The sequence below is a fragment of the Triplophysa dalaica genome, chromosome 11 (genome assembly GCF_015846415.1).
Source record: "Triplophysa dalaica isolate WHDGS20190420 chromosome 11, ASM1584641v1, whole genome shotgun sequence".
Lineage (NCBI taxonomy): Eukaryota > Metazoa > Chordata > Actinopteri > Cypriniformes > Nemacheilidae > Triplophysa > Triplophysa dalaica.
Genome location: NC_079552.1, coordinates 15,066,599 through 15,092,950, shown reverse-complemented (window position 1 = coordinate 15,092,950; position 26,352 = coordinate 15,066,599). Strand labels below are relative to the sequence as shown.

Sequence of the window (26,352 nt, the reverse complement as noted above, 5' to 3'; positions counted from 1 at the left end):
GACAGTTTTAACATGGGGACCCCTCACATAAGGATGATGATCATACAATACTGCATGACAAAAAAAAATATTTTTAATAAAGCCACACAGCTCGAGAAGAACGCCTTTGGAACCTTTACTTTAAATGTGTGTGGTGATAAATGACCCCATAACCACAGCAAAATCTGAGATCATCTACATTGTGGAGACCAGCCAACAGTTCTCAAAGGGAAAACGACTCTATTTGGTGTGTGTCTATGTCGTCTGTTCCCCACCACACACACCGTTACAGCGCCAAAAACAGCACACCTAAAGCAATCAATGCAAGCTTGCAAGTCCTGGCGAAAAACTTTAATCTCCAAGTGCATTTTTCATCAATTTTGCATTTGCACATTCAAATTTCCCCTTGTCCTCAGAGTCTCCGCCTGAAGCAAAGCCAAAACTGTAGCTTACTTGTGAACACAAGCACGCTCTGAACACATTTAAAAAGGGTTTTTAAACGGATATGCTGTGCAGCAACAACCTGAACCAATGATTAATCATATATGGAGAGAGTTTATCAAAGGAAAGCACGGGAATGTGCCATCTGCTGGCCAGAAAGGTGACGCGCTATTTTCATCAAAATCTTCAATACGTGACGTTATGTTTTTGTCACCAGAAGCCGAGGGGTCCTCTCTCGTCTTTCTTTCACTTCTCCAGAAAGCGCAGAGGAGACTTTCGCAGCCCTGACGCCCTCGTAAGAGACGCTATTTGACCACAAACACAGTACATGATGAATGCTGTGGGGAGTGATGGGAGCGTTCAGCATTGTTAAGTGAGCTTAGTTGTTTGGTTATCTGGAGTGTGCATGGACTGATGAACGCTGTCGAGCCTCCGACAACTAACAGATCACCGACACCGAGAGATAGAATGCAGGTATGGGATGGTTGGCATGTCTTTCCGTTTCTTTAAATGCGATCGTAAAGTAAAAGTTAGAGTGCAGTGCGCTGCGTGAACGATGCGCTTTAACGTGCCATATTGATATTGACGGGCGAAGTATGATATAATGAAATAATGGCAAAGTCATTTTCATGCATGATTAATGTAGGTGATATAAATATTAAGGTGCAGCAGGAATTGATACGTATCCTCTGCTTTGTGTCGCAACATTATCCGCGCCTTCAGTCCTCGAGCTGCCTCGTATGAACCCTAAATAATTGCCTCAGTCCTCAAAGTGATCTGACAGCTGAGATGTTGCACTTTCTGTCGCGGTGGTTGTTAAACGCGCGTGCCTGTGTGTGGATGAAGATGTGACGCTTCGAGGATGATGTTGTGGATGCTGCTGTGTAAAGACACCTGTGAATCGCATCAACAGGCTCGAGAGCCGGGAGAAGTGGAAATAAATGCATCGCTTTTATACGACTTGATATTCATAATTAAATGTGCGACGCCGGACTGGTATGACTTTATAAACTTCACAGTGCAATTGATTTGTGAGCACCATTTCATATTTGCCCCTTAGCTTCTTTCGCCTCGCATGTATCTTTTTCTCGACTAACCTCTTCGTGCCATTTAACAGATTCAATTGAAGCGAATTGATTGCGTTTAGCTGGACAGAGAATGCATCGTTGAAGTGCATGTGACTCAAGTTCCCTTGAGCCAATTTACTTTCGTGTCCAGCCGCCCCCCCACCACGTGGAAATTGATGCGTGGAGGTGCGACTGGGAGATTGCTGTCGCTATGTGTGATTACACTCGAGGCAGTCAAGCCTTCACACATTGCCAGGATGGGAAAGTTGCATGTCTGATCAAAATGAAAGTTTCTAGTATTTTTGTGTTGCCTGTTAATGTGGTTATCTGCAATAACTGCATCAATTTGAATGAAAATATCTTGTTTGTTATTAATGAGGAGTTACCCAAAAATACAATTCTCAATTCACCCACCCTCATGCCATCCTGCATATGACTTCACGTCTTGTTAAAGGTATAGTTCACCCAAAAATGAAAATTCTGACACCATTTACTCAGCCTCACGTTGTTCCAAAACTGTATTTATTTTTTTGTTCTGTTGAACACAAATATATTTGGAAGATTGTAAGCAATTTTCAGTTGTTGGACATCATTCACTACCATTGTAGAAAACATATTGTAATATGTTTTTTCTGTTGAACACAAAATTATTTTGAAGAATTTAGGAAAGTAAACAGTTCTGGGGGACCTTTGACTACCCTTTTAATCTTTCCTACTATAGCAGCGATTGATGTCCCAGAACTGAAAACTGCCCACATTCTTCCAAATATCTTTCTCTGTGTTCATCAGAACAAAGAAATGTACAGAGGTTTGGAACAACTTGAGGGTGAGTAAATGATGACAGAATTTTCATTTTTGGAGGAACTGTCCCTTTAAGAGAAATATCTCCTAAAATGTTAAAACTTCAAAAAGTGCATCTATCAAAAAAGAAATCAAAATGACTCCACTAGGTCAATAAATGTGTTATAAAGTGAAATTATTTTTGTGACAATTTATTTTTACTATTTCAAGATTATTTAGTGAAGCAAAAGTCTACAAGCTCTAAATTAAAAAATGATGTTCAGTGAAATACGATATGATAATATATGATATAATACTTTATTGACAGACCAGTCTGAAATTTGTCTTGCGTGACAATACCATATTTTCAAAAAAATCGAAAACATCTGACGTACACAAAACAATTTCATACCACCTTACAACAAAATATCATCATGTAACATTCAAACCTTCACACAAACATCAATATTTCCTTCGCATATCCTAAACCCTTGATTTTTGTTTGGATAACTCTAATATTGCAGGATAAACAAACAAGTGTTTAAACATCAGTTTGTTGAACCTTGGAACTCTGTACCTCATATTTGATGGTAATAAATCAAATTTCTTATGTAGAAGATGGTTAGAATGAGAGACTATGTTATTTGCTAGCCTTATCAAGTTGTTCTGATAGGGTGATTCATAAACCTTCGCCGCAGACTGACCAACAATCCGTGAGCAAATCTTTATTTGATCAAACTATTTTCTTTTTAGTGTAACAGATAAACTTTTATACCATGTAGAATTACAATACTGCAATGTACTCATGATCACAGGTCTAAAAATAGCAGAAGGGTCTGTCTTATTTCAAAGGACTTAAGACATTGAAGAAAGTAGATCTTTCCAAGATAACTGATGATCTATCATTACACCTAAGTACTTCTATACCTTAACCTGTTTGATTTTTTCCTTAAGAATAACAACTGCCAATGGGTGAGTATCAGACTTAGAACAAAAACAGTTTTACACCTATTGTTTATAAAGCTTATTATTCTCGCACAAGTCCAATAAATTTAGACACCCCTTGTTGATGTAACCCAGGACTGTCTGAATCATTCAACACTGATATTGACACATTGTCATCAGAATATTTCAAAACATATGAAAATATGAAATATGAGAGATCATTTAGAAACTCTTTGGTTCTCTTGTCTCTAGTTGTCATGATAATCTGTCATGAGACGTGCAAGAGCCAGTGAGATTTGAAGTTATTGATGTGACACCCTATTTTTTTTAAGGAAGTGAATGGGTTTGCTTTGGTTTTAAATAAGCCAAATAAGATAAAAAGCTGAAAATGCTGATTAGGACGTACTTTTTAGATCTTCAACATGTTGGGAACTATACAGTCGTAGAAAAAAATAAAGATACCATTCCAGTTTAGGCTTTAATCAGCATTTCTGCATGTATTGTGGTAATTCCAGTCCAAACCTCAGAGTGACAACATCATCCAACAGCAATGTGGAAGACTTAGAAATGCAAAGATGCATGAAAGTTGTGAAAAAAATCACGCATGAGAAACAGTATTTTATTGTTTACATATGAATATAAACTTGTTTTCTTTTTTGTCATTCTGGTCAGTTTGCATTGTTTCAAATTTCTTAAATTACATGCAAACAAAAATCTATATTTTTATTTAGAATTTGGAAGAAATATTGTCACTAGAATGTTCCTTACCGATATAATAAGATATAAAATTATCTTTAAACTGTTGTAAACCATAAAAGAAGTGAGTTTGGTTGACTTTACAGCCTCTGTCCATGGTGCTGAACCAAGCAGTCTGCCTGTTTTACAGATATGACGACGGTTTTGTTGCTGAGAACTCCATCTGAGATTTGAGGATTGTTATGTGAGCTCAGGTGAAGTCCCATCATTTTATGCTGGTGGAGAGGAGAGAGATGCTTCACTCGGCTGCCATGACAACAGGACTTATCTTTGTCAACTGGCTCTTGTACACCAGCGCATGGGGTAACCCCATTGTGTCTGTGCCAGAGGGCGGAGAAAAAGAGCGTTTGGAGCGAGTTTTGACCCAGTCCAAAGAGAGCGCGCTGAGTCCCAGTGCAAAGCAGCGTCTGGAGGAGATTAGTAATCTTGAACTGGAAGGGATCAATGGGGGAAACAAATCCAGTGCTAGAACCCGATCCAATTTAAGTCCCATGAGACGAGTATCCAAAAAGAATTTAGAAGCCTGGGGCGAGCAGACCGAAGAAACTCCCACGGAGGGGGCGAACGTATCTGTCGAGTCCATCGATGAGTATGCGTACCCCGATTACAGGGGCAAGGGCTGCATGGATGAGACAGGTTTTGTGTTCGCCATAGGGGAGAAATTTACTCCGGGACCATCTACGTGTCCCTGCTTGTGCACCGACGAAGGTCCTTTTTGCGCCCAGCCTGATTGTCCGAAACTTCACCCCCGTTGCCTGCGTGTTGACACTAGCCAGTGTTGTCCACAGTGCAAAGAAAAGAAAAACTACTGTGAATTCAGAGGGAAGATATACTCATCTTTGGAGGAGTTTAAGGTGAGACGACTGCATTTAATGTTACATTATGCAAATGCCATCTTGAACTGAGTTTATTCTTTTTATTCTCTGTATTCTACCCCACAGTGGCCTTTATTTTATGAAAGCATACTTGAAGATGGGTAATCAATGCGTTCAGACCTATACTCGTTGAATCTCTCTTTTCATTATGTAGTGGAATTGAATTTTTTTGGTCCAATGGAGGCTTCTGTCAAGTAGAAGAAATCTAATGTGTGCGCATCATGTCTTGATTATGTATTGATTCCAACATCCCAAAAATGAGTTTTCAAGAACGCACATTTTTTCATTTTACGTCTATCAATCTTCCAAAGGTTCAGATCGGAAAATGCTTTATTCAAGTTTTTATGATCTAAATGTGTTAAGAGTTCAATTATTATGTGGAGGTAATGGTGACAGATCTCACACATGGTAAGATGTGAGCTAGAGGAAAAAGCTTTTGCTGTCGGGCCCTTATATGATTTTTCGCTAATTTCTCTTTTAGTGAAAATTGTGTTTCAACAAGTTTCAGACAGCAGGTGCAGAAATGATTCTTTTTGAACGGCGTATCAAGGCCCATAGTGTAGCCAGAGGGATAGTTTCCCCCTTTTTTGTTCAGCAGTTAATCTCTAGATTCAATTTCCATTGGTTCCTTCTCTTCCTGTATCATTGGAGTCATTATTCAAAACACCTGAGCTCTGGCAAGCAGTGAGATTTATTATTGCAGTCAGTATTAGGGCTTTTCAAAAAGAGCAGCAATGTCCAGGACTGGATTTATTGGTTTAGCTCATGGGGCCTAATGCATATGCAGACTGCAAACTTAACAATTAAATCCTCAGTAGAGCAAAACGAGTCCTATATCATATGATATATATCATATATAGATTCAGGTATATCTGTATGACATATCTGTGGATTCTTGCTTATCTCTGAAGAACTTTAACCATTCTGGTTAAATATTGGACCAACACTGCTGGGTTAAAATGACCCAATGCTGCATTACTCTTAACCAGCATTGGGTAATTTTTAACCCAGCAGTGTTGGTCCAATATTTAACCAGAATAGGTCAAAACCAACAAAGCATTTTTTAGGGTGTGAAGAAACACCTACACATCACATTGAAGGGTATCTCTGGCCCAAAAAGAAAATTCTGCCATTAATTATTATTATAAGCTCCAGTTTTTTCTCTTTCTTCCAAACATATAATAAATATTTTATCAATTTAGCCTACATGGATATATTTATATACGAGATATCATATTTTATTAGGCCGTTTGTTTGACATCCAGTTATCAAGTCTGATAATTAATATGGGTAAATAAAAAAGCTGCTGACAACATACAGACAACAAATGTAATTTAACAATTAAAATGCTCTCATAATAACCAGAAAACAAAGTTACTTACCTAATTAGCCTTTCCATGCCATTCATAACAGAACTACTTCTATCTTTAAATAATTTCCCAATTAGAACGTTGTTCATTAGAAAATTTGAACCTGCTTGTGAAAACCCAGCAAAACTCTTTTTACTGTTTTCTAGGGCTGTATTTGGCAAGTGCCTCCCGATACGATACACATCACGATAGACGGGTCACGATACAATATATTGCTATGTATTTCGATACGATAAACATTCGCGATATATTGCATTACTTTAAGTAGAAAATGTAAAAATGAGAGTTAGAAATACAACATGCTGTACACTTATCCATCCTTATGTAAGGATAAGTGTAAAAACATCCCTTACCTCTGCAGAGTGTCCATGATGTACGACTGAAGGACCTTAAGATCAGAGGTTTGGGTTCCCAAACTGTGGATTGCTACCCTCAAGGGTATTTAATGCAATGAACTTGAGCAGTATAAAACCCCTGGTTCATTCGTGCTGTAAATGCCCCGGTGTCACAGCCATGAAAGCACAATAAATATTTCTGTCTTTTTGTTTAAAATTTTTACTTAACACATTACTCCATGAAAGTGTTCATTTTGTTAACGAAAATAATGACAAAAAATATTCGTCAACGACTATTTTCCCAGGACAAAGACAAGACGAAAAGTAAGGCCATTAAAAGAGGTATGAGACTAAAATGTAGCTATAAAAATAAAAACTTACCCAAAACCTCATGCAGGCATCAGGAAGTTGGATGTCAATGCACATGATTTGACATTCTTTTGATTTTTGCTTATTGGTAAAATCTATTTTACTATATCTATAATTATAATGAAATATAAAAACAAATTTCTCAAACAACAACAATCAAGTGATTATAATTTTTTGGCAAAATACCCATTTTAACTATTATACAGCATGACGAAAATGTGACTAAGTTTGACTAAAACGAAACGAAAATGAGATTATGAGTCTTTATCCTGGGTTTTCACAGGGTCACAAATGTCTACATGCTGATCAATAATGCTTATGATAAAAGTAGATAAGAACTTTATACTTCATACAATTTCACAAATCTGTCAGAAAGGTTGAAGCCATACAGCAAACAGACTGAAAGATACAAATACTTTAAAATTGCTGCATTTTGTTAATTGTTGTGGGTCCATTTACCTGCTTTGCTACTGTTGTTAAAACTGCGCATCTTTGGCGGGAGAGAAGGAGCGGAAAGGGTTAAAATGAAGCACGTTTGACGCTAGATAAAGATATAACAGGGTATAGCGGCAAAAGATCAATAACATAAATGTTCCTGAGAGCGCATGTGATGTGATTCTCCGTTGTGTAGACACGGGCTCAATTTAAACAACCGAAATAGTCAAATGTTTGAAAGGGTTTATTAGGCTTTGTCTCGCGGTCCGAATGGAAAGAAGCAAAGGTCCAGATTCGGCCCGGGGTCCGCCTAATGAGGATGGCCATTCAATGGCATGGTTGTGAAGAACCTTTTAAGCACCTTTATTTTTAAGAGTGTATGCTGGTTTGTTTTAACCCAAATTGCTGTTTTTACCCATTTAACCCAAAAGTACCTAGAACAAATGCATTCCCAATACAAAAAAGGTCCAGGGTTATGTTCAACGCAGTGTTGGTTCCAAAGACGTTGAACCCAAACATTGGCTTATAAATGAACCTATAATTGGTTGTTTCAAGCCTAAATGCTGGGTTGTTGTAACCCATTGTTGGATCATGTATAAAAACTGTTTGGCTCAATATAACCCATTTGACCATTTATGACCCAACGCTGAGTCAAAAATAACCTAGTATTTTGTGACACTAGTTTTGGTGTGTCAAAAAAATCAGCCTTTGGAAGAATGAAGGGTCTTGTTGAAGAAATCCTCAATATAGCTACAGTGTCTTAGTGTTTTCTGAATGGCATGTGCATACATTTCCAGGTGTCTTCGTGTGAGAAGTGCCGTTGTGAGCCAAGCGGAGAGGTTTTGTGTTCGGTGTCAGCTTGCCCACAGACAGATTGCGTTGATCCAGAATATGAGCCCGACCAGTGCTGCCCAGTGTGCAAGAGCGGTAAGTGGATCTGCCCTGTCCAATCCCTCTGTCTCTCTTTCTCTCCCTTGTTCCTTTCAAACCGTTATCCTCTGAAGTACCAAACCCCTGCTGTGTCCCCCAGGTGCTAGAGAGGTAGGCTAGAATCGGTTCTGTAAAAATGACCACAGAGACTTCTCTCCGCTGCAGTCAATTACCAGCAGCGGACAAAATTCACAGAAAGCCAGCAAGAAGCTCCAGATCTCACCTCTTCACTATATGCATTACGTGTGCATCCATCTCATTGTTCTGTAATAGCCAGTTTACCGCTACTGAGGTAATGCAAGCCCAATGAGATTATATTTATCTGCAGGCTTTTGTTTAAGATAGTTGCCGAGATACATTATTCAGACAGCAATAGCACTAATGAACCCGCAAGGCTCTCTGCTTGTTTCCAGGAGGTGAGGTGATTAGCACAGGCAGGTGTTTCAGCTGCTTGCCACGGCCCTGGGGCACAAATTATTAAACTTTCACACATAAACAATGTTTTTTAGTCTGTTTGGCTGCAAATGCAGAGGTAAAGGTCTCTTTTCAAAGCAGCTGGCATATAAAGGAGGAAGCCTTTTCAAAGCTGTTATTTGGTTGCCGTTTTGTTTTGTTCACATGAAAAGTCTCCTTGTACTTTCTTGCTCCGTTCATAAACCCATTGAGCCTCCCGATGTGGTGGTTTGTTTGAAATGTAGGTGCTTTAATTACGCCTCCTGAAGTAACTAGTTTAAGCCGGATCATAAATCACCAGTGCTTGTATTGTTTTCTGAAACAGGCAACCTTGCAATCTATTGCAAGTAAAAGTATAGATTAAAGATGGTGGAGATGAGTGAATTGTTGGTGTTTAATACTAAACATATTTTCATACTGAAATATTGTACAGTGCAAAACATTTCATCAAAAATGTATTAAAGTATCTAAAATTTCTGTGTGCTATATAATCTCAGCCTAAGGCACACAAGATTGGAAACACTGAAGTTGGCATTTGGTTGAATTCTACAGGTTTCCTGAGAGACGTAGGCCCATTTTCACGTTAAACAAAACAAACTTTGATTGGTTGCTTTACATCTAAGTCAGGCAGCCTTTGGGGTGCTAACTGCTTGTTGTGAAATAAGTAATTCTATTTCCAGGTTCATGCCTTCATTCATTTGAGACTCAACAACCGTTTACCTTACCCCGATGCACACAGTAAGCTTATTATAATGATTTAAAAGGATTTTGCAGGAAATGTTAGTTATTTCTCAAACACAAATTTTTAAACACTGAATATGAAGACTTAACATGTGAGTTCTGGAATTTGGGATGTAACGAAAAAGGTTAGACTTGGAAACTGGGCAATTGTACCATTACAACACAAAGCACATTATATCACATTGCGCTAATATTAGGGTAGAAGCATAGCCATTAGGGTTGAAGAGATTTCACCAAAATCTTATGAAAAAAACATCAAAGTCATATTTATTTTATTAGACAACAAGTTGTTAAGCATGTGTGTTTCATTTTCGATTTTTCCCAGCAAATATTTCCACACAAATCCAGCAGCTGAACGGTTTCACGTCTTTGACCAACAGACCACGGTGCTTCCTTATTGACTGAATCAAGTTAGTTGAATTCAGCAATTTTGTGTGAACAAATTGGTTGAATGAATTCCTAATTAATAAAAAAAAACTATCTGTGAAACCTACTGACAGTTTTAGTGGTTTTTTTTATTCTGATGAGAGTTTAGCAATCTCAGTCTCCCTATTTATCCACGTTGGCCCCAAACTTGATAAAAACAGAAGATAAACTCTGAATGCAAAAAAAAAACATACTATTTGTGACGACTTTCACTAGCGGCAGGCAGCAATCATTCATGTTTACGATTCATGTTTTACATGTTGAAATTATGCAATAAACTTTTAAATAACAGAAACATGATCAATAATAGTAAATAACTCGCATATTTCTGTTGAAATCGATCTTGGAAAAAATGGGATACATGATTTGTTCAAAAAGAAGAAAAAAACTATTTTACCTTACAGACTAGCAAACCAAAGCTGACAATCCCCATGTTACTTTTAACAGCTAGTATTGTAAAAATGACATATTTTGCATACTCTTGCATTTTTGTGTATACAGCAATCCAATAATATAGATAAAAAGACAATGATACAAAATTACAAAACTTGTTTCTCCAAATAAATCAAACAGTTTGTTCTTGCTGAAAACCACTCCATCCTCCATCCCCAAGAAACTGAGTTACACAACTACCCAACACTGAGAAAATGACCCATTAACCAACTAACTCAACCCATTGAATAAGTCGAGAAAACAATCCAGTGTTTTTGTGGTGTATATTCATATTCTTTGTTTTTTGCTTTTTGCTTTTGGCATCTGATAAAGCGTTCGGACGTTTGGAGGTCTGACTACGTCGGTCTTTGTAATATATGTTTATCCTTATTAGAGTATCACTTGTATTAAGTAATGTATTCAGGGGAAACTCAACCCAAAAATGAAACTCTGTCATCATTTACTCTCCCTCAAGTTGTTCCAAATCTGTATAAGTGTCTTTGTACTGATGATCACAGAGAAAGATATTTATGAATGTTAGCAACTGACATTTCTAGGACATCATTGACCATCGCAGGAAAATGATTTTAGCATTTTTGTTCTTTTGAACATGAAATTAGATCTTTTTAAGAATTTAGGAAAGCTAACAGTTCTAGGAAACATTTTGACTACCATTTTAATATCCCAGAAAAAGTTTTTGGCACAACTTGGGTAGTAATTCAGGACAGTACTTTCATTTTCGGGTGGAGTATCCCTTTAAGGTCAAACTCTCAAATCGAGAGACTCATGCCTCGTGTTTTAGGAACACTACTTGAGTTTCTGTCGTTGTAGAGCGTTCTAAATCAGTATCACTTCTGAGGGTTCATGACCGTTAAAGTCCTCCCAAAGAAGACAGCTGCCTATGTAGACCGCTGGCAGCGAAGCAGCTCACTATGTTGTTCTGGAAGAGTGCTGCCTTGTGCATGCTTTTGTTCTCTTTTTGGCCAGAGGAGTGTTTTGTGAGGGAAGAGGAAAGAAAAGCTGTGACCTCGGGTTAGTGTGCGAGTGTTCTGTGATTGGAACACATTACAATGTCTCGGCAGAAGTTTTCTGAATCAGCGTGGGTTATACAGAGCTGTTTGAGATGCTTTCAGACAGCACGTCCAAGACTGTTGCTTCTTTTGTTCGCTTGGATCCTGATCTAATATGGCACCCGCAGCCACGCAGCCTCCTTCAGCAAAACAGAAATGATGACTTGGTAAATGGATCTCTGACTCTGCAGCGGGGAAAGGGCTGATGTGGGCCAATTATTTTAAAGAGCACACATGTTTCAATGAGTCATCTTGCCATTTGTCGAGATCCTGCCAAGACTTCCTTATCAAAATATCTCGCTTGGTGTTTGGGAGTGAAACGGAATCCAAATGAACAGAGGCGGGACCATTTCATAAAGTCGCGGGATGCAGAATTCACAAGATTACCGCTGCCTGGTGATTCAAAAGCGCATCATAATACCACGGCTCGACTCTATTGCGCTCGCCAGGATGTCTGCAATTTTGTTTTTTGACTTGTATAGATAGGTAGAATCATTTCAATGGGCTGATTGCATTCGCTGTGCTTGTGCATGTCGAGCGGGGGCTGAAACGCAACTACGGTGGGTGAGACCTCTGAGGCTTCTGCTGAAAGTGTCTGAGGTACAAAGACTCCGGCGCAGATGCAAGGCGAGAAACAGCCAGATGCTCTGACCCCCTGAGACTTGCGCTCCTCAAAGTAAGACTTCAAAGCTTAGTGGCTTGGCATCTCTGGATAGGTCCCGGTTGTGTAAGGGCTGTGAAAGCCGGTTCTAACTCATCCTCTACTGTTGATAATCACCTGAGCCACACAAACTTTCAACGTGTGAGGACTCGACGCAGAAACTTTATCAGCGTTCCAATCGATGTTCCTGATAAACCGGAGCAGAATGATTATTTAATTGGCATCATTAAGAGGCAATTACCATCTGATTGACTCCGCCATTCTGTGAATGAAAGCCCTAAGACCGGCCCCTTTGAGAAAAATGTGGTGTCTATGGGATGAAATGATAATAGCTGCAGAAGAAAGTGGGGCTGTCGTCTTCATTTCCGTTGGCAGACTTGACGCTGAATGGGGACAGCGCCGAAGAGAATCGATTTCTTAATGGGTGACAAGCATTTCTCTCATAATCATTATCGTATGCTCGCTTCACGCTCACCACGCCATACCCAGCAGGGGTACAAAAAGCCTCCCCCGTCAGTTTCAGGTCATAGAAATCTCACAATTCAAAGGATGTAACTGCGTGTAATTTGTTGGCTTATTGAAACGTTCTGTAATTGAGCTGATTCATTCATGCTTATTCATTGGCGGCCAGCCTCAGGAGCCGGCAGGCGCAGTAAACGTGGCTCAAGACCACCTACACCTTTTACACTGTAGGGTACATTTCAGGCTGTTAGCCTCGGTTTCATTAATTTTAAGTGGGTGTTAATATGTGAAAAACACAAAGGGCTTATAAAGCAGTCATGAGGGCTGATATCTCTATTTGTTGCTAGAGAAGAGCGGAGGTAAGCACCTCTTTCTTGGCTGCTGAATGTAGTATTATGTTCCTGTGCGGCGCGCCGCCTGGGCCTGTTGTTGATGGAGTACGCTGGGAGACACTTCAGGAAGTGCCATGGGGGGAGATGAAAGTGAGCGCTATTGCTAATATCCACCCCAGGCAGTTGTTCATGAATATCAAAGAACATCTGCGAGCGGCAGCAGCATTGCGACTCAAAAAGAACGTGAAAAACATTCAATTCCAGTCATCACGCCCGTGCAATTCGTTCACCGGGGGTCTGTCAGTAAATAAGAAACTTGCAATCCAGTGATTTTTTTTCAAGGATGCTGCACCGATGTGACCGTTTCCCAAGATGCAGTGGACCTCTTAGGGAAGGATTGAATTAAAAACAGCAGCAGCTCTCCACATTCAGGCGGTCAATATAAAGCGAAATAGATGCTTTCCCTACTTCACCTTCTTTTTGTTGACCTCATCTCATCTCCTTGACAACGTGGGGGGAAAGCCCATTTTAGAAAGAGCTCAGACATCAGGGTTGCTGCTAATCTTTCAAGGTTGAGCTAAATATTTTCAGCGTCCCATGTTGCTGGGGGAAAGCGAGATCGCTCGCATTTTTCAAGAGGACAATTGGGGCGTAATATTCATGGGGGCTTAAGAGAGGCCCTAGAAAACACTTTCAGGCTCCAGCTCATCTTAAACACTTCTTGCATTTCTTTCTTCCTCTGGAGAAATGCGTTAGTGGGGATTTGTTGCGCTGATGGTTTTATCCGTTTGTAATGGGCCTTGATTCTCTTTGATACTGAAGGGGAGAAGCAGAGGACAGTGATTTTCTATGCACAGCACCTCCAGCTCTCTCTGCGCTCTTTCTCAGTCTTTTTGCCCAGGAGATATTCAAACTCAAAGCAGGAGAAGAGGATTTGCAAAGCAAACTGAAGAGTGTTTTAACAGATGTCTTTAACATTTAAAAGCAATGCTTACATGAAAGCTTAACAAATACCCTGTCTGACAAGGATTTGCAGTCCGTGTGGATTGACTTAGTATATTTCGTTAAGAGTTATAGGCTTTGTTTCCATTTAAATGACATCTGCATGAGAAACTTGTTTTCTGCTATCAATCACAATTTAGTATGCAAGCAGATTTAAAATAGAACCACCAATATGAATTCATATGCAAATGAAATATGAAATATATATTCATGTAAATCAATAGGGAATATTAAGCTTCAGTGTCATATTTTTTAATGGTATAATACAATAAAACACCTTAGACTTAAAGTTTTCACAGCTGAATTAAAGTGATAGGCCTCCTTATCATCCCCATATGTACTAATTGGCTTTGTAACTCTCCTATCTTCTCCTCCTATAAGGCGGCGTTTGTTGGGCGCAATATGGCAGCCGTCGCATCATCCAGGTGGATGCTGCACATTGGTGGTGGTTGAGGAGATTCCCCACTTCTATGCAAAGCGCTTTGAGTAACCAGAAAAGCGTTATATAAATGACGAATTTCTATTATAGTTCACCCAAAAATAAAAATTCTGTCATCATTTACTCACCCTCATGTCATTTCAAACCTGTATGACTTTCTTCTGCAGAACACAAAAGAAAAAATTTGGAGAAAGTGGTAACCGAACAGCACTGTCCCCCAAAATATCTTCTATTGTGTTTTTCAGAAAAAAAAGAAAGTCATACAGGTTTAAAATGACATGAGGGTGAGTAAATGATTACAGAAGTGTTATTTTTGGGTGAACTATCACTTTAATTGCAGACATTGGGAGGAAGGGAAGATAAAAAACATTCCATTCCATTCCATTCCATTTTCTACCGCTTATCCGAACTACCTCGGGTCACGGGGGATAAAAAACATAAATAAAATTTTTTTTAGACTAACGTGCTTGCAATGCAAATACTATAATTATAATATTGTGGAAATCTGTTATTAATATTTTAGTATACGCCCATCCACCAGCACTTTCAGAATAAAATCCAACCTCACAAATCTATCTATACCTTTTCCATCCATCCCAGCCATCATTTTTCACAAAGCAAGTAAATTTAGTGGCATTTATAATGTATATGTACTAAAGAACTGCCTTAGTGGGCTCAGTGGCGTGCACACGGGAGGGGCCAAGGGGGCTCAAGCCCCTGCCTCCTTTGCCTGATACTACGTGATATCACTGATATGCAAATTAGCCCATGACGTCATCTGGCGACGTTTAGTGAGTTTTTGGGAAGGCTTTAGCTACTTTCCTTTGAAAATAGTTGGCAACACTGGTCTCTAGTTACTTCACAGTAGCAGCAGGTAGCACAGAATAAATATCTTTGCCATACTGTTGTAGCTAATGTGGCAGCATGTAGGTTATGGTCCATCAATTCAAGGTAATTCAATGTCAAAGTGTGCTTTTTTAAGTATTAGTTTCAGGCAAGATCGGAAGTTGTTTTCGGAAGATCGAATAGTTGAGGCAAAGAACAAATATACGCCCCCAAATATATGAGAAAATTTGAAAGAAATGCCCCATGCTCAATAAAACTAAATATAACATTATATTACTAATATATTAATGTTACTAACTATCGCAATTGAAACTAAGTGTGAAAATAAATGAAAAAGTACTTTAAAGCATTACATGTTGATCTGCTTGAGCTGGCACGTATTACAACCTGTAACATACGCATCTGTTGAGCCATAGCCAATCAGAGGCGTCTAAATGAGTTTAAGTGCGCAATTGTCACTGTGTTCATCATAAACAACAGTGTAGTAGTCAACAATTTTTTTCCACAGAACGCAAATTAAGGTAGTTTTGGAAGTTTTTTGACTCCTCCATAGATTGCAAAACACAGGAGCATGTGTCGAGTGACGCTGACACCCGACGCACTGTCGTGTGGCTCTCGGGAACGTGCGCTGGAAACTAACACTCAAATCAGGAAGTTTTGGAATATAGTCCTTAGTTTTGTTTTTTGTGCACAAAAAGTATCCTCGTCGCATTATATTAATTAATACTGAACCACCAGAGTCGCGTGGACAATTTTACAATGTTTTTATGCACTTTCAGTTCTTTGAAGTTTGGTTGCGTTGATATTTAAGGTGGAGTCAGAAAGCTTCCAAAACTACCTTCATTTGCATTCTGGGGGAGGTTAAACTACTTGAGGGTGATTATAAATGGCAGGATTTTCATTTTTGAGTTCGCCTTTAATGTTAACATCCCTGCTGAAAAAAACAATAGAAACCATCGTGTGCATTTTTATGGTTTCCATTAAAATATCACTATGAAACAGTTTTCCATGGAGATCATTTCAAAATTCCTTTCTGTAGTGTGTTTTAGGGCATTATTCAGATAGGATTAATCTGCCAGATAACACCCCACCAATAGAATCACATAGTGTACCAGTAGACACCAGTATAGTTTCAATTAAAACCAGTACATATTCTATTAATTTTGGAGAGTTGACATAATAATTCTAGGGGAAAATGGAAGGTTAATTTCTGACAGTTTTTAATGCTGTTGAGTTGCATGTTATGGGGAAAATGCATCAAGTTAAACGTCTGAGTCAATTCTCTACCGTAAATAGCATTAAATATATTTGATTTCATGACAGTTAGCACTTCCATCTATATAATACAGCCATAACATATTAAAGGTGCCATAGAATGGAAACTGTATTTACCAAGGCATAGATGAATAATAAGAGGTCTGTACATGGAAGTGACATATCGTGAGCCTCAAACACTACAAACCTAAAACCATTCATGCAATTCCAACACTGTTCAATCATGTGTACTAGGTCCCATAATGCAGAAATTAATAAATATGAGCCCAAAATACTGCATAGCAAAAATTGCAAAACATTTGTAACCTAAATTGCATTGGATTAGCATTAAGAGTCATATCTGTAGAGGAGTTGGCTGATCAAATTCTCAACCTCAAGCCATCCAAGTTGTATGTGACATTATTTCTTAGGTAGAACAATAATGATTTTTACCTGGAGTTGTGGTCCATGGTTTTTCATGGTTCATGTCTTTACAAGTTCAAAGAACAGATACAGGCAACATAAAAGTAACATCTGTGGCTTCTTTCGATTTATCAACGACGTCTTGTTTAAGAGAATCGATCGATCCGTGCAAGAAATTGAACATTATTTACAACATTATAACTGGTAATGCACAACGTTACAACTGGTTATTCCCAGTTTGAAAAACTGCTTCACATGCGTTCCAATCGCACATGCTCCATACTCACTTAAAAGGACAGAGCACTTGATGTAGAGACAATTTTACTTCATGATATAGCCGTTTGGATGACACTTGGCAAATGGAGTGATACAGGAACTCAATTTCTCCATATCTCGGACGAGCCTTCGTATTGTGTCCCTTTCCCTCAGTGACTTTCAAGCGCGCAAAACCACCATTTGAAATCCGCCCTGCCTGCCGCACACTTTCGTTCTCGTCCATGAATGCAAGTTTTCCATGCGCGATTTGAGTGGACGGGGTCACATGACAGGACTGATTATTCCCCTTCGTCGATCAAATTAAACATATAAAGTAGCGACGAAAATGTGAGGAAAAATAGCAAAGAAAAGTACCGATACAGCACTAAAAATGTACTCTAGTAAAAGTACACTGTTTTTAAACAACTTATAAAAGTACATTTCCTGAAGAAAACTACTCAATTACAGTAATTTGAGTATTTGTAATTCGTTACTTTACACCACTGGTCATCTGTACAGTGCAAATTTCTGAGTTATAAACATATGCGCGTCTTCTTTATACAACGCAAGCTGTGCAGACACACATCTTTATACAGTTATAAAGTCAGGCGGGCCTGCGCAAGCTAATCGTCTTCTTTAAACAGCGCAAGCTGAACAGTTATAAAGTGTGACGTGTCTGATCTGTATCGTACAAGTTTAATGCCCCTTAAGCCTTGTTTATATTTGTTTACAATGGAATTTGAAGGACAGAGCAGCGAGAGTCGCGTGACGAAAGTCAAAGGGATAGTTTTTCGAACCTAGGACAATATCAAGCAGGCTTCACTCAGCCATTTTGATACTGATTTAAGAAGGGGGCAATTCCGCCTATATTGCCATTAGAACCCCGACAGCATGCAGTAAGCAGTGATCTTATCCACTTCTTCCATTTCACACCTGACAGCAGCGATCTGTTTACTCTGTGAGCTACTGTTACGAGCAGCCGCAGTGAAAAAGCCAATCAGAGCAAAGTTCAATATTAATATTAGTGGTGGGCATAGATTAATTTTTTTAATCTAGATTAATCTAGATTAAAATGGCTCATTTGAATTCTGCCGAAGGCACTCAGAATATGTGTGCTACCCAAATAATGACTAAAAGTAAGTCTTTGAGAACGGGTTTCTCAAGCCAGGTGGCGCATTAGACCAGGGGCTCATCTACTGTTTCCAAAATGCATCACAAACTGCTTGAGAAAGCTGTTCTACTATGATAATTGGTGATGAAAATTAAATTATGTTCAATAAGATGAACTTGTGTTTACTTCCGCATTAGCTAAGGGATGATTTCCATTTAGGTGGTACTTGAGACTGGAAGAGCTCCTACAGTACATTTACATTTAGTCATTTAGCAGACGCTTTTATCCGAAGCGACTTACAAAGAGTGAGGGAGCAACAAGCGATATGTCATACAGGAGCCATAATACATTAGATCTCAATACAAAGTTACTGGTTTCAACTAAAGTTAGACCACTACCTGTTGAGAGAAAGTGTTTTTTTTTTAAACCAATTCCGCATTGCACAAGGTGCAAACAACGTTAGTCTTGTCGATGTTCCTATTGGGAAGCTTCTTAAAAATTAATATTCCCTGAAGCAAACCCGGCGGCTTCATAGCTGCATCCATGTTAGCACGTCACGTTTGATGCGGTAATTTCACAGTAACGTTATGTTGTGTTCAGACCAAACGCGAATGGCGTGTCAAGCGAGAGTGATTTATGTGTTAATGCAAAGAGCCAATAGACCTACTTGCTGCGCGAATCGCGCGAATGAAGCCCTGGTTATGAGATGATGAGGCTGCGCTAAGGACGCGAATGAAGCCCTGGTCATGAGATGATGAGGAGGCTTCTGCTTCCGCGAATGACGCGAATCACGCGAGTTGAAAAATCTCGTTCTCGCCCCGTACAATGCAGTTAAGCTGGTATACATCCGCGCTTAAATATCAAGGTGAAAGACATCATAGCTTGCGTAGTATAGACCCAGCTCCCAACCCAACTTTGAGAATAGATTAACGGCGACAATTTTTTTAACGCGCGATAATAGTCTCTTCATTCTAGGGGCAAATCCTGGGGTTGTAAATGTTAAACCAAATGTTAAACCGTTTCTGGATCATTTTGGCACTTAATAAAGCTACATACTGTACCTTCTATGTAGATATTAGAGAACAATTTAACATATTGTGTCAATGAGTTCTGTGGCACCTTTTACAAAATTAAACACAAATTCAAGTTGATTCTTTTGTTCAGTAAAATATAAGATCACAATATTTATTTTCAATTATATAGTATTTATTATCTCTCTATTTTGGTTCAAAATGTATATTTAATAAATCATTACTGCAGCTGTTTAGACACTGTACAAATACACTTGTTATAGTACTTTATTTTTAAGTGCCCTTTTTGGGTTCTTCAGCCCCTGACCTAGCAGAGGTCTGTGCAGGCCACTGATTGGGCTAATATTTCACCTATTTCAGTGTGAGTTTTGGTCCAGGCTGTTTCAGAGAGCATGAGCTCTAATGAGCTTTAAAAGATCATGCCATTTTCAAGATCCCAGCTTTTTCTCCTATTTGCTTTTTATCTCAATTACCGCTGTTCCGTAGGGAATGCAATTCATCTCTGAATGGACCAAAGTCTTTAATGGTTCTCTCTCTTGAATTTAGCCTCTACAGCAGTGCTTTGATACGCGGTGAGGATAAGGGTCTGCTCAACGTGATTAAACACTCCTCGCCGCTGCCAAAGATGCAGCATGTGTACAACTGTTCTATGCAGTTCGCTTCCTTTCTGTTTGTACTGCAGCTGTTAATCTTCGACCATGTCTTCGTCCTTCAACTTTCATTATGAATATATCTTCGATGTGTCACAATATACAGGTATTATCATCATGTAAAAAAAACATGAATATCAATACCCTGTTTATTTTAGACATATTATCATTTTGTGAATAATTCAGCGCATGTTAAGCCTTAAAGGCCAAAGTGGTTTCAAACTCTCTCTCTGTCTCACTACACTCATGTTTTGAGTGTAATTCATTTACAAAAAACACAAAATAAACAAATGAAAAATTTGACCGATACTATTATTTATGGTTATAGCTAATTTTTTGTCCACTATGTATTAAAAATCTGTTACAGCCCTGATATATGCACATCACCATTTACAAATGTAATTTTAGGGTGAAAAATAATCAAAATCAAATGATTTGTATATTAATAAATCAAATCCCGGAGTGATGGTTGCAGCTAGATATACACACTCTCTTAGGTGTGCTAGTTGCTTTTTCTACCATGTCATGATATTTATGGGAAGGGATCTTACGTTTTCTCTCTGAAATGTTTATAAATATGATCTGAATGACGTTTTGACAGCACCGGACAGATATTCTAGATGATTGATGGGCCCGTGTATGTTTTATGTAGAGATGTGTCCTCCCGGTTTCTTTTTTTTTAGAGGCTGAAAACAAAAGCACAATTTATCTGTTTGGGAAAGTGAAGTGAAAGATGCACCATGATAGCATTTCTGAACAACAACATAGCCATTTGTTAATTAATTGTATTGGCTTTGTTATTTTATGAACTGGATTAGATTAATTCCAGTCCCGTTGCTATATCTATTCAAACTGATTGGACTGTATTGTGGATAATCAAAATCCCCCAAATCCCCTTGACTGGCACTGAAAATATCTACAGGATGTTCACCAAACTCACCACAGTCCCTCAGGCTTTTCTGACTGGTTTGCTTTTTCTAGCTCATAAGATAGTTTGTGTTATATCAAAAATCCTTAAAATCCCCCAGACATGACTTAATGCTCAGAGCAAGTCTCCTATCTCTTGTCGTTATTCTGCTGTCCGTTTTCAGTATTTACTTTTCTTTCTTAGCTTCAGACGACAATTTTTTTCTTGATGAGTCATTTTAGACCTGCACGGTCCAGTGAATTATCAACTCTTCATGGATTTGTGTGACACACATTATCTTTTTTTTAGGGCTGTCAACGTTAACGCGTTGATGCATGCAATATATTTTTTTTCCAGATTAACGCGTTAAATTATTTAACACACTTAATTTAGCATCTGTTATATCATGCTCCTATTCATGTAAAGGCTTTTATTCCTGTCAGACAGCGCATCAGTATTAAGTTCTATTTTGATCTTGAATTAACAAGAACACACAATATTATCTCAGAAAGCCCATTTTGTAAAAACAGATTTCAACATAATCCTAAATGAATGCAAAGAGTTGTGAAAATGGGAATGGCCGTCAGATCTGCACAGAGCGGCAGCTCTTAAAGTGATACTTCACCCAAAAAAGAAAATTCTGTCATCATTTACTCACCTCCGAGTTCTGTGAACACAGAGAAAGATATTTGGAAGAATGCTCATAACCTGACAGATTTTGCACCCCATTGACTTTATTTTGTTCTGTTGTAACACAGGAGAAGACATTTTGAAGAATTTAGGACAACAAAGCGTTCTGAGGCACTTTTGACTACCATTGTATTTTCCTTCCTACAATGGGAGTCAATGGGCTACAAAATCTGTCTGGTTACAAGCATTCTTCCAAATATTCTTCTCTGTGCTCAACAGAACAAAGAAATTTAAACAGATTTGGAACAACTCGAAGGTGAGTAAATGATGACAGAATTTTCATTTTTGGGTGAAGTATCCCTTTAAAGGGGCCACATTCTTAAACTGTGACTGCTGTGACTCCTTTCATTAATGTTAATCAAAGAACTAAAGAAAAGAGGAATTCCTCTTTTATTCCGATTTTCTACTTGTTATACATGAAAGCTCTCAATTATCATGTACTTCAATGTTGAATGGCTGTAATTAATATTCAAATAAAGCAAAAAAGAAACTTTTTTTAAAGGAGCATCAGTTGCAGTACTAATATCAGAATGTTGGATTTCATTCATAAAAGGATGCTGTAAAATAAATCGGTTGTTTCTACATTAATTTGGAGATTAAATGTGAAATTATTAGAATGTAAAAGTATATTTAAAACATTGATGTTATGTGCGATTAATCGTGATTAATCACAGAAAAAATGGGTGATTAATCAGATTATTTTTTTATCAATTGACAGCACTACTTTTTTACCGAAGATGTTTTTAGATTTTATTTCATTTGTATCTTAAATAATCAGCTAAATTGATAGTTCAAAAAATCTAAATTCTGTCATCATTTACTCTCCCAAAAGGAAGATATTCGGAAGAATGTCAGTAACCGAACAGATCTCATCCCCCATCGACTCCCATAGTATTTCTTTTCCCTACTATGGCAGTAAATGGGGGATGAGATCTGCTAGGTTACTGACTTTCTTCCAAATATCTTCCATTGTGTTTAGCAGACGAAAGAAATTCAAACAGGTCTGGAACAATCTGAGGTCGAGTGAATGATGACAGAATTTTCTTTTTTGTGTCAACTATTAGATGTGCCCTACCAACTGCGCCGATTCTTCATAAAACCACATATTTTCTTATAGTACCCGTATTTAGGCCTCCTTTTTGTGTTTGTTTTGTCAGCTTTCGTAACCAAAGGTTTTAGGAATAGTAGTTGTATAGAATGTGTTAAGTTTTAAACTCAAGTTATGTATCCATTTTTTACATTTTGGGAAAGGACTTACATATTTTACGTATTACTATTTGAAAATGCATGCAATTGTAAAAGCTTTATAGATTAGAACACTAAAAGTCAGACTCTGCACTTGGGGCTTAATAAATGTTTATGGTTCACCATAAGCTCAGCAATTAGCTCTCTAAGATCACAATATGGTCAGAGTTTATAGAAGGTTTGACACAGAACAGTGCAGTTCTGCTATTTTGACAGTGTCATTTTCACTTGAAACACGCAGCACAGTTGTGACCGAGACGCGTCATCCTCTGCGGTTTAGGAAGAAAAGCTGTCAAGTCCCTCAAGCTTAAAAGAGAAAGATAGAGTGAGCGCGCTGACACTGACGTAGAGTACAGCATTGTGTTCTGACTGACTGATAACGTGACAACATCATAAAACTTATATGAGGTCAGTTGACATCATTTCAGCTTGATCTATAAGAGTCACCGCCGCTCTAAAATAAGATTGACCACTCAATGCCAGGGATTGTGGACTTGTTGGCACATTTCCATGCAGTTTTTATTTCTCAGTTTGATGCAGTTCCTCCCCTGTCTGTCACAGGGCCAAACTGCTATGCGGACATGGCTGTGATCCCGGCCGGCCGAGAGGTCAAGATCAACGCATGCACCATCTGCTACTGCACATACGAGGAGGGCACCTGGCGTATCGAGCGGCAGGCCACCTGCAGCAAGAATGAGTGCCAGCCGAGCTAAGGTGGCAACGCTCCCCGGCCTTCGCTCAGACAGCTGCGTAACGGCCGTCCCAGCTGCGGTCTGTATCTGCTCAGCACGGTGACCCCTGGCCTCACACGCAGCCAATACGCTGGCCCAGAGTGATGTTACATCAGTCACGGCCATTTGTGACAGCTCATGACTATATGAACTCAGAGTGTCCAAAAGCATGCAGCGGATGGAGCGGATAACCTGGGAACACGACCAAAGGCCAGAGTGCTAAATGCTAAATTCCTCACGCTGCGATGGAGCCTCTGAGTTGACATAGCGTCATGACGAGTGACATTTATACATTAGAGTTACACATATATAGCGTTAGAATCAAGAGGCATGGAGTTAAATTCAACTATATTAGTATTTCAACTTTATATTGAGATTTATAACCCATATAAAGGATATTTATTTATGTATGTGCTGGTGAAACAATAACGATTAAAATATCTGATATTTTTTATAGCCACTGTATTTTGATATGCAGTTACGTTTAATACCGGGTCCGACTGCTTATCACAATCCATCTAATGGGAATGTATTACACACCTGCCTGTGCGTCTGTCACAAGTCTGGAGGGAGGTTTCGTCAAAGATGACAAGCTGCAGTCAGCAATCGCATACAACATCTAACCCGATGCCTTTTCAGGATAGTAAATGAAGCAGGATTTGGAAGGGAATCCAAAAAAAGATGGAAAAAAGCTGCTTGCTCATGTGTGCGTTCATGTCTCTATTTTGCTCTTAACGGAGGTTAATTTTGCTAGTGAGAAGTGTTTTTATGTACGTCTGTGTTTTCATGTTGCAAATAAATTGTTACACTGTGCATGATTGTTCATGACGCTTATTCGAGGTTACCTGAGGACAGTCACCATTTTGTAAATGGAGCCATGCTTGAAATGTCAGGTTAAACATTAATAAATAGAAAGTGGGATTTAAGAGGATTTGATAGGAATATTGAACTAGAAGTCTCAAAGTCAGCTGTCTATTCCAATAACTCAATAGTTTACATTTGACTACATCAACAAAGACATCCAATAAAAAAGTCACTAGAGATTGGATCAGACTTCAGGTTTTCTGTTCATGAAATAAGTATTTTAAATGAAAGGAACACATCACCCAAAAATGAAAATTCTGTCATCATTTGCACACGCTTAAGTTGTTCTTAATCAGAGCATGTGAGCGAAGCGGACCGTATATATTCTATCGTAGGCCTAGACCGCTGTCGCTTGTGAAAACAACAATGGGGGCAGCGCCGTGGGTGGAATTGTGTAGATTAAGGAGAGGTAATATCATAAAAAGATTCTGCTTTTACCCCACAACAGCAGCGAAATCTGAACGCCTCGATTTCTCACATGCTTGCAGGGAAAGGCTCATCAAAAAAAACTTACTGGGATCTTGTTTTTCATGTTTTCTGGGTTGCTAGATGCTCCGCGGACACAATTATAGCACTTTAACACAGAAAAAAATTGACTTTCATCCAATGACGAAAATCAAATATACTTTATCAGTTATTATAAACAGTTATTTTAGACACTCTTTAAGTAAAAAGATACTACAAATATGGGCTGTAATGTCATAGAATGTCGGACTGAAACATAACTGCTCTTTATCAGCCAACTATTTAAACTGAGACAGTTATTCAAGAAGTTTATTATAAACTGAAAACATTTTGGCTTAAAAGACACATTTTATGGCGGAGCGGGATCTGAGTGGGATTTGGTTTACCGGTGAGAGTGAGCGGAGTGTTAGCTTGGTCCGTATGCATCTGAGCGATATATTGAGTGGAGCGAAACACGGTCACATGCTCTGTTCCAAATCTGTATAAATGTCTTTGTTCTGATGAACACAGAGAAAGATATTTAGAAGAATGCTTGTAACCAAAAAAATCTTGCCCACCATTGACTACCATAGTAGGAAAAACATTTTTTGTAAATGTCTTGTTCTGATGAAAACAAAATAAGATATTTTGAAGAATGTAGGTAGGATAGCAAACAGTTCTGGGACACTTTGGACTACCATTGTAATTTTTCCTACTATCAAAGTCAATGGTGGCCATGAACTGTTTGGTTATAAGCATTCATCCAAATGTGATCATCAGAACAAAGACATTTATACATATCTGAAACAACTCGAGGTTGAGTAAATGAATACAGAATTTTTATTTTGGGGGGAACTGTCCCGTTAAAGGGTAAATTGTAAACAACTGTAGAAGTCCTGACCAAATCCCCATAATTGTAAAACACCACAAGCACACATAGACCGTGATTTCCTTTATACAAACAACTTGTGTTGAAAATACTGAAAACTAATCAGATGTGAGAGGCACAGAGTGAAGCTGACACTTTCATGCAACTGGGAATATGCTCCATCACCAGGTGTGATATCAAAGAATCACAAGTTAAATCTTGCATCAAAGTAATTCAATCATATTCTTATTGCCATATGTCACCTCCTTAATGCATTACATTTTGATGTCAAGAGATCTGCCACTAACTCAAAAGTTATGAGGATGATAAAGGCAGTGGATTTTTTACAGTCTGTTTCTACTTCAGCCATTCTACCTTAACGTTTATTAACATCCTTATTCATATCTTCATAGGGAACTGCGACTATAATTTAGGTTTAAATATGAGGGTTTAGGTTAAGAGGAATATATTTTTTCTGCTTATGAAGAAATTAAGGGTCTATAATTTTTATGGTGAGTTTATTTTAAAGGTGAGATGAATTAAAATCACAATTTTAACCCTAGCTTTTGTTATATAAGAGGGAATTGTATTCACGCGAACATCACGTAAGTGTCAGAACTGAAAACGCTCTTTTACTGAGATTACATTTGTTATTGATACCATGCCCAGCGAACGCCATGTTCTGGAATGCACCTATCTATGACGACATTGATAGGTTAGCACAGCCTTAATG

General features: G+C 38.5%; 1 protein-coding gene across 1 annotated transcript; it reads left to right on the top strand.

The window, feature by feature from the left end:
* The first annotated feature begins 592 nt into the window (after positions 1 to 592).
* Positions 593 to 24,223, top strand: vwc2 (von Willebrand factor C domain containing 2). Its single transcript, XM_056760369.1, has 4 exons — positions 593 to 894; positions 4,099 to 4,822; positions 8,150 to 8,279; positions 23,274 to 24,223. The coding sequence occupies exons 2-4, from the start codon at positions 4,181 to 4,183 to the stop codon at positions 23,423 to 23,425; spliced, it is 924 nt and encodes a 307-aa protein (XP_056616347.1). The 5' UTR covers positions 593 to 894; positions 4,099 to 4,180; the 3' UTR covers positions 23,426 to 24,223.
* Positions 24,224 to 26,352: the final 2,129 nt, after the last annotated feature.

Excerpts from the sequence above, each read along its gene's own strand:
- vwc2 (XM_056760369.1), top strand. The coding sequence starts at position 4,181 with ATGCTGGTGGAGAGGAGAGAGATGCTTCACTCGGCTGCCATGACAACA. Across the intron at positions 4,823-8,149 it reads CATCTTTGGAGGAGTTTAAG|GTGTCTTCGTGTGAGAAGTG; the intron begins GTGAGACGACTG and ends ATACATTTCCAG. Across the intron at positions 8,280-23,273 it reads CTGCCCAGTGTGCAAGAGCG|GGCCAAACTGCTATGCGGAC; the intron begins GTAAGTGGATCT and ends TGTCTGTCACAG.